The sequence below is a fragment of the Neltuma alba genome, unplaced genomic scaffold, assembly GCF_004799145.2.
Source record: "Neltuma alba isolate B1F8T4 unplaced genomic scaffold, ASM479914v2 tig00012092_pilon, whole genome shotgun sequence".
In the NCBI taxonomy this organism is placed as follows: Eukaryota; Viridiplantae; Streptophyta; class Magnoliopsida; order Fabales; family Fabaceae; genus Neltuma; species Neltuma alba.
In genome coordinates, this window is record NW_021636649.1 from 314,049 (window position 1) to 323,169 (window position 9,121).

The 9,121-nt window shown below is 36.7% G+C and overlaps 1 protein-coding gene across 1 annotated transcript; it reads right to left on the minus strand.

Annotated features, from left to right (window-relative positions):
* Window positions 1-6,100: 6,100 nt before the first annotated feature.
* LOC114722415 (transcriptional regulator SUPERMAN) lies at window positions 6,101-8,685 on the minus strand. The gene is made up of 2 exons (XM_028908448.1): window positions 8,649-8,685; window positions 6,101-6,969 (listed from the first exon to the last, which is right to left on the minus strand). The coding sequence occupies exons 1-2, from the start codon at window positions 8,683-8,685 to the stop codon at window positions 6,344-6,346; spliced, it is 663 nt and encodes a 220-aa protein (XP_028764281.1). The 3' UTR covers window positions 6,101-6,343.
* Between the last annotated feature and the right edge of the window lie 436 nt (window positions 8,686-9,121).

Genomic DNA, 9,121 nt, shown 5'->3' on the forward strand with positions numbered 1-9,121 from the left:
GGGAGATAAGACGAGTGACCTTGACTATACCTCAATCCCGTCATGCCATTGCCATACCGGCCCCTCACTCTCTAACCCCTCAACTGTCCGAATCTTGGTCTCTCCATTGTGTCCATATATTACTCAGCCCTGTCAGGTTACCCTAATAAAACAAGGACGCAGGCCCATATTATAGACACATATCATAATGAATATATATATAGAGAGAGAGAGAGAGAGTGGAGGATAGCCGCTAGCTGAGGCTTGTCTCCCGATTAATGTATAGCAGTACGTTTGTGTAGGGTTATTGTTAGCAGAAAACGAAAATGGAGGCTAGAGAGAGAGAGAGGCGAATGTGGACACTGAATTCATGGCTGTGAGGAGGAGAGAGAGGGGAGGGGGAAGGGGACCAAGGACAGAGCACAGAGGGGAGAGTTGAAGTAGTGAATAGTGATGCAGATCTCAGAGGCTACATATAAATGTGTGTGCTCCCCTTAGCTGGCTTCCCTGTCCTCCCATGCCTCCTCTGGGCTCCACCACAACCCTCTCTCTCCCTCTGCGCTCTGCTCTGCTCATACATATGCTTGATCCAGACTCATGACTCAAGACACCCTTCCTACATCATTATTCGTAACAAAGATACAGAATCTCTCCCTGCCACTCACTCCTCAGTGATAAAAGGTTTTACTTACAGCACTCTCCCCAAACCCTAATCACTGCTCTCTCATTTTACTCTTTCTATTTCGGACGCCTAGGCCCTAATTCCCTCTGCTCAAACTACCACGTTTGACCAAACCCACTAAGTCCCTCTTCTCTCTTTAATCGTACCCGCCTTCTCAGCCCACCAATTAAACTTTTTCGTATATTTGGATTGGATTAGATCTTCATCAACTTGCCTTTTGTTCTGTTTGACAGGTAGCTGTGAAATGCATATCTGTCAGAAACTCTATCACTCTACCTCTTATATTCGTCTTTCGTTTTTCTCTTTTCAGCTAACCATCGAACTCACCTTTTTCTTCCACTCATGCCGTACGCTTTATATATATATGGGCTCTGCGCCCTGCGGCCTCTACTATCTGATAAATTCAAGATTTCTAATCAACAAATCCATTTTGTTTTTGGTGCATTACCCAGAATGTCTTGCAGAATTTTTCACATTCATAATTTAACGTCAATATAATTGTATCGTGCATCCACGTTATAAATTATACTTTGAACGAGAAAGTGTCGGAATTTCTTTGCACTCACTTCTCAAATTATAATACAAGATACTTCAGTTACAACGTAATGAGGTGAGGGGATGATAAATGTAATGAGAAGACAATAGAATCCATCTTCCACACAAAACATGTTAATATTTCAAATTAGAATGTTATGGGTGTTATTTAACGAATAGATTTACCTAATAACCTCACAAGCTGATGTGTATGCACATAACCATCCTTTTCGTGGTCGCTGATTATAAGAGATTACGATTTTTAGTTGGTCCTGTACTTTGAACCGGTCGGTTTAATGGTGGGAAGAGAGAATTTGCTTAATCGGGAGCACTATCTAGATGTAAATTCACAGGTCAATTCGAAAGTTCTCTTTCAAAGAGGATTGGGTTTTTCAGGGGGGAAAATTGAATTGCGAAATCAATCAAATACAATACACCGGATAAAAGTGAAATAGGTGCACATTGTTATTTTATCATTTATTTACTTTTTATTAACATGGTTATTAACTCATCTTTATTTGAATAATTGATTAACATATATTTTAAACCCCACATATATGTTTTCCTTAAAAAAATATATTTTCCTGGAATATGCAGGAGCTTGAGTATGAGAGTAGTAATTTATATACAAATAATTATTTACTACTCTGTTTCTTATTATATGTCACTTGTACCCTAAAAATTTATTTCAAAATATAAGTCACCTGTAATATAATTAACGATTTTTTTCAATTTTATCCCTATTAATTTAATAAAAAATTAATTAATCTCTCTCTCAACTTTTCATTTCCTATACAATCCATCCCCTCCCTCCCTCTCTCTCTCAACTTTTCATAAGGGTAAATATGAAAAGAAACTGGTTAATTTAATATATTTCTTAGTTTACGGGTTTGGGATACAAGTAACTTATAATAAGGACAGAGTGGTATTTGAAAATAATGGTGGGAAGCCCAACAGACGAGTGTGAAATATATGCAGGCTCTCCTACGATATTGGTGAGTGCATTGAGTTGGGATTTGCTACGATATTGGTGAGTGCATTGAGTTGGGATTTGCGATATTGGTGAGGTCGGACATAGTAAATGTCCTGTGGTCCAAAATATATAGTGATAGGAACAGTCGAACAGACACATCATGAGCGTGCCTGCGTTTTGTGCCACAGGCAAATTTAACACTGCCTTTGCCCTGCTACTTTGGAGCCACTCCTCAAGGCGCATGCTCATGTTATTTTTCTATTCCGATTGTTTTTTTACCCCCTTAAATAATACTACCTGTAGTTCTTAATATAAGAATTGGTTGACTAATTTGAATAGATTAAGAAGTTTATTAAGTTAGTTATTTGTAACAAATATAAGTTGAATTTTCTAGAATATCCTTGCTAATCATATGTATTAGCTACAACTACCAATTGATAGAATATTTAACATGTACAATTACTGCAAAGATTACTTTAGAAAAAATAGATAAATATAAAAAACAAAATGGATTGGAGTCTTATATTTAAAACCAAACTGAAAATCAAACTAGCTCTCACTATAATACTTTCTTTCAGCTAACCTTTAATTTTGGTGTGTGTTAACTTAATCTCGGCTTGATTTGGGTCAAACTCGAACGGGCGTACCCAAAAAAAAAAAAAGCCGGAAATCATCAAGAGAACTAGCCTCAGCATGGGTAGTGGTTTCTGCATTTCTGGTTCTATACTCATTCGAGCCTATATATACACATATGTATATGCAGGGCCTGAACAAGTTCCAGCAGGCCGTTTGTTGATAAGGAAAAAAAATGACATCATCATCAACCAACCGAAACAAACATCAACTGAATAAAACGAAACCTCGAAATATTGATTTAATTTACTCTACTTATGTGGCTACTTGGACTTTGGACCACACAAGAGGCCGTATAGATAATAGGAACTAGTAATTGCTGCGAACGAACGTGGGTTTTCCTGCTGCATCTTGCAGATAAAGATAGCAACCAAATAGTGAGGATTAATAACTAGCAGCAGCAGCAACACATGCATATGCACCATGGATTGGTCCCCATATTATGTTATATATATATATATATATAATTTGGTGTTCATGATGATGAACCAAAGCTTCGCGCAATTGCAGACTAATTATCAGTAAATTAAACTAACTAAAGATGAAGCTTAGAAAGCGGAGGGATAGAAAAGAAGGAAGGAAAGGCTACAGAAAGCCTTTGTTCTTATTATGTGCTGGACTGATATTGTTAAAGAAGGATGGAGAGAAATATAATTGATTAATTAAATAATGGAAGTAAATGGAAAAATGAAAGGGCCAATGTGTGGCAGAGGTTAATTTTGAAGGGAAGTAGATCTGCATGTGCAGGCCTACCTAGTGGAAGAAAAGGAGAACTCATTAGCCGACTTACTGCAGTTTTGGTTGGTTGCTTTGCTGCCCAACGGAGAAAGAAACCCGTCGTCTTTACGCATTCTCCGCTGCTTATATCTGAAAACTCACCATTACCTCGCCATCATACTGTACGGAAACACCCCACTAAAATACACATAATTACATATACGCCATCTCCATGTAAAAAATGCACACTAAAATTATTATACAAACAATCCTCCCAACGTACGTTACTCTATAATGAAGGCTTGAATCCTCAACACTATTTAGGCTAGCCTATACCACAGAGAAATTCTTGCATGTTATATCTGCCATATGAAAAACTAAACAAAAACAGAACAGAAAAAGACAAAATTAATGGAAATTGAATTGAATGTAGATATTTGGGAAGAAATTACATATTCTCCCGCCATTGAATTAATTTCCTGCTCATGTATATGTGTATTGGATTCCACATATTGCACATGTTGCAAGGAGATAATATTCCATTTTGGCTTTTCAGCAGCAGTTACTTGAGTGTTTGCTGTGAGTACTGTACATACGTTGTTTTCAATTTTTTGGAGATGGGGACCGGTTTGAGCATCAATTTACACACACAATACTAAAACTAAAATGTTAGTGTGTAATACAGAAACATGGGGATCATCGCATCGCTGTGTAGAGAGAACAAATGGATGATGAGCAGAGGAGGATATACTCCCTTTTTCTTATATGATTTTATTTATAAATCATCTTATTCAACATGTTTTACTGGAATTAAAAAAAGATTTAATGTCAACTCCATTTCAAAATTTAATAACTTTTCAATTTTACCCATATTTAATTAATATATACACTTTTTTTAAAAATAATTTATAAAAATAAAGAATAAAATTTTATATTCATATAAAAAATTTAATGAGGTTATAAATGGGATAAAGAAGCTTTTTTCTTTCTGATTTATAAAACATGAGTAATTCAAAACCCCTACGCTTAAGTTTACTGGTTTATTATATGTTACTTATGAGTCTAGCTAACTTCTATTGGGACTTGAGATACCACAAATGTTAAGTCCCTTCCTTTCGCAATCAAGACTCGCTCAAAAAGTAGAGAGAACTCAAATGGGCAATGAGCAGAAAAGTAGATCACATTTTAAATCAAAACTTTAATATTCAAGTTTACGAGTTTTTTTTCACTTTATCATATGTTAATTACTTATTAATAAACTAAGTTCTATTTAGTGTAGAACTTCTCTCGTGCTCACACTTGCATAGTTCGACATGAACATTAATATATCATAGATTAACCAAGGACAAGAACTATAAATCAAATACATGTTGTACTGTATGATACTACTTCCGATCTTTAATATAAAACATTACCTGATTTTTATTTTGGTTCTAAATATAAAATTCAAATCTATTTTATCTCTTATATTTATCTACTTTTTTTTTTATAGTAGTTTTTGTAATAATGATAGTTCTGACCTAGCAAAGATATTTTTAAAAAACACATATTTAGTACAAATAACTAACTAAATTAAATTTTTTAATCTATTTAAACTAGTCAACTAACTTTTATATTAAGAATTGGAGGTAGTATATGTTTTACGTGACTACCATCGATCATGCAGAGTTTCAAGAATTATTCATTACAAAGTTGATTAGTTGCAAAGAGGAATTAGATGGTATATGGACTGATCAGTCGGAAGTTTCAGATCACAGATGAAAGTACGTTAGGGCAATCACTTCAAAATGTTTGGTTTAGAGTAAAAAGTCCTGATTCATTTAAACTATTGTTTCTTATAAACCAAAAACAGAAGGCGAAATGATGAAAGTTTGTGGAAATGGGTAAAGATAAATTACAGTATGATTACAAGAACATGCCCAATTATGAAACCGCATTTCAGTCCAGAGCTTAGCATAGCTCACATCCTTAATATATAATATTAATTAGTGATCAACAGGTAATAAGATCATTAAGGGTTAATTTCTCCACCCTATAATATGAATAAAATAACGGTTCTCCAAGGATTATGATGAATTAGATGATAATTTCTCCTTCTTTTCTAGCTCTTCGGTCGGAAAGGTAAATAAATAAAAGACTCATTCTTCTCCGTGCCTGCCATAAATGTTCTTCTCTCTTGTGCCCGGTGCAAATGTATACTCGAGTGAAAATAAACCGCAAGAAAGCGAAACGAAAGATGGTGGAGTTGTGATTCCTTTGAAGGAGAGGATGTGAACACACATGATTTACCTAATTACCGGTTTGCTAGAAAGCATATAACTCTCACCGAAATGAATATTCAGACCGACTTGCATATATGTGTACTGAGACGTCTGAAATGGAAAATGACACTCACTGCAACCATTATCAGTCCATCCTTAGCTTCAAAACCCTAATCTTCTTTTCTTATTATTGTTTTTTAAAACTTAACACTTCTCACACCTCTTCGTTCTTTTAATCCTAAAAATTTACACATTGTGCCATTTCCTTTCCTCAGCCGTTTTCATCTTCTTCTTCTACTCCAAATTTAATCTCTTCCACAAGCACCTTTTCGCAAGAAACAAATATAATTAATCACAGCCTAATAATGGTAACCATCCAGCCAACAAAAATGAGAAATTGAATCAAAAAATACCTAGAAAAGCCTACGAGAGGCAGGCAGAAGCAAGTCTTCTCCACACGCTGCAAATTAAGGAGCAATATATTTCAATTTATAATAAATTGTCTCATTCTTCGTGTATTATCTCAGGCGCGCGACTCGACGATCAAAAATTTATTGGGCTTTGTCAGGTCGGTGTTGGCCTGTGGCCTAACCGGAGCTCTAGATCAAGCTCTTCGTGGCCAACATTGGAGGAGTCGTTGGCGGGCAGTTCCACTTTGGCACTGGACTGATTAGAGTAAGACGAAATATTACAGCCAGATCGTAGCACCGAAAAATCCAACTTGTTCGCTGGATAAGGCGAGATGGAGAGCAGTGTGGAAGGTGATTCTGCACATGCATTCGGATCAGTGAGAGTAGGACCAGTAGTGTTACTGAAGGCAAAGGTGGGATTATTAGGGGCTGCGGGTAAACGATAGAGAAGGCGCAATCCATTATTAGGAACAAGGTCTTGTGCTGGGACTGTGAAGGAAGAGTTGGGGTGGACTTGGTGCAGACGAGCCCGGTCGCGGCGGTGGACGTTCATGTGACCGCCGAGAGCTTGGGCAGAACGGAACTCCCTTCTGCAGAAGGTGCAGGTGTAGGACCTGGGAGGCCAAGTGGTGCCCATGATGTTTCGTGTATCTTCTGCAAAAGCTCTGACCTCCCATGAGTCATCTTCTTCAGGATTCCACATGGAGGAGGAAGAGGTAGAGGCGTCAGGGTTTGGCTGATTTGGTGGGTTTTGGGTCATAGACGCGACGGCAATCTCTGGAGGAGCCATGGTTCTGTTACTTACTTTCAAGATATAGAAGATAGAAAGATTAGATAGATAGAGATAGATGGATAGATAGATACACCTGATGATGAAATTGGAGAGAAAGGTTAAATAGGGATGGTCTAGAAGGAAAGGGAGAAAGTGAGGACAAAATGTAGCCCTACTTACAACACCGAGTGCATCACCCAAAAGCTTGATGAAGCTAAGCAGTTAGATCTCAGTAAGCTTGACATTTTAATAGCTTTACCCCACACGACGCTACCAGCGAGAGCTTGCCTCTCTCTCTCTCTCTGTGTTGTACATGCCCCGACAATTCCTCTCTTTGGCTTCCACGCCTCCCTTTGTTATAATAAATATCTCTTCCCCCTTTTATCTTTTCCACAGCTCTTTCAAGACGCTTCACAATGCAGAATATGAAAAACAGATTATATCAGGGCATATAAAATCCCCGTACAGATGAGATAAAATAGCCCATTTTTTTAATTACCTTGTCCTGTGGCCTTATTAATTATTGATTAAAACACATGTTGATTTAATTCACATTGAGCAGCAAAACTGGGATATAAAAATCATATTTTAATTGTAAGTAACTTTAACCTCTCACAAGTTCATCTTTCTAGGATTACTATACTTTACAGCATTGAGCAGCACAGAGATCAACATACTTTACAACAAAAACCTTTTTTATTGGTGTACACAGGCGTACGTTACGTTACCTGCGAGTTGTGAGTGACGTGTGCCCGTACTGGCTGTTTAACAATATTTATTCATTCCGCCCCTCCCCCACGCACAAACAAGAAATAAGCGACAGATTGACAGAAAACGCATGACTACGTTGTTTTAAAGTGGACAGATAATTATTAACACATATACAGAGTTGATGAATCGTCTTCTGTTCCTTGGTCACAAGGGCTACTATGCCTTTAGAAACACAGCCACAGATCACTAAAGAAACCAAAATCGAATACATCTTCCTCGTAAATTACTCAGGAGAGGAAGCGACCAAAAAATAAACAAACTCGAATATATTCCTTTTGCGACACAAATATAGGTGTCAGGCATATGACATGCTCCTCTTGTTGATGTTGGCCGTGAGTCAAATTATAGTTTGAAACTTCGATTCTTTATGAGCATTTAGGTTCACAATGTTGCTTAATTAGCCCTTCAAGTCTCTCTCAAGTTATTTCCTCTTGTCGAGATGCCAAATCCCCTGCAGAGAGGAGCTATCGCGTTCAAGGGATTGAAAGTGCGAAAATAATTACTTCCTTTTGGCCTTTTCCCTTCAACAGCTAGCAGAACCGAAAAAAGTGAGCTCGTGCAACAAGAGACATACTGTTGGATGACATAGCATTCTTCGCCAACGAACAAACCAAGACAGGAACAACCATATATACATCCTCGTTCCATCATAGTTCATGTCGTCATATATACGCCGGGGTCTCACACCATCAAGTTCCAGGACATCGGAGTTCTTACAGTTAATTAATTAATACCTTACTCTTCTGTTGGAAAGCCAAGGTTAGTATCTAAATGTTAAATTGTATATCCTAGTCGTTGAACAAGAAAAACATCTACTCTGTGATTAGATGGATTTTTTACTAGCGGTGAATAATTAGGATATAGCTTTTATTCCCTTTTCATTATCTCTAAGTCTAGTTGGTAACGAAGTTTGGAATCAGATCACTAATTAAGCCAATATCTGTCCCAGTCATAGCCAGCGGATATGAGATAAAGTCTTGCAATTACGATCGCAGGTACATTCTTCAATTCATGGTGGCAGAAAAAAAAAATCATGCACAAGTGTCTTATAGTTAGCATGGTTAGTGTAAATTAATAAAATACAATGTATAAAAAAGAAGGTACATATGGTGTCAATCGAGAAAGAAAAGACATTTTCCCTATTTCTATTTCTCTGTGTATAACTCATCTTTTCTGCTGGCAAAAAAAAAAAAGTAATATTTCCTGAGCTTTTTATATTCCTGCAAGTTATTTTGCAAAATATTAAGGAAGCATTTTTCAACAATACTCTTATTATTATGAATATTATTGAGTAATCATGACAACAAAGAGAGGAATTGGTAGAGATGATGGGCAAGATTTTGTAAGTACGTAATAATTGCATTTAATTAATATTTTTTAAAGATAGTT

Excerpts from the sequence above, each read along its gene's own strand:
- LOC114722415 (XM_028908448.1), bottom strand. The coding sequence starts at position 8,685 with ATGACTGGGACAGATATTGGCTTAATTAGTGATCTGA. Across the intron at positions 6,970-8,648 it reads TGGCTTAATTAGTGATCTGA|CAGAGATTGCCGTCGCGTCT; the intron begins TTCCAAACTTCG and ends CCATGGCTCCTC.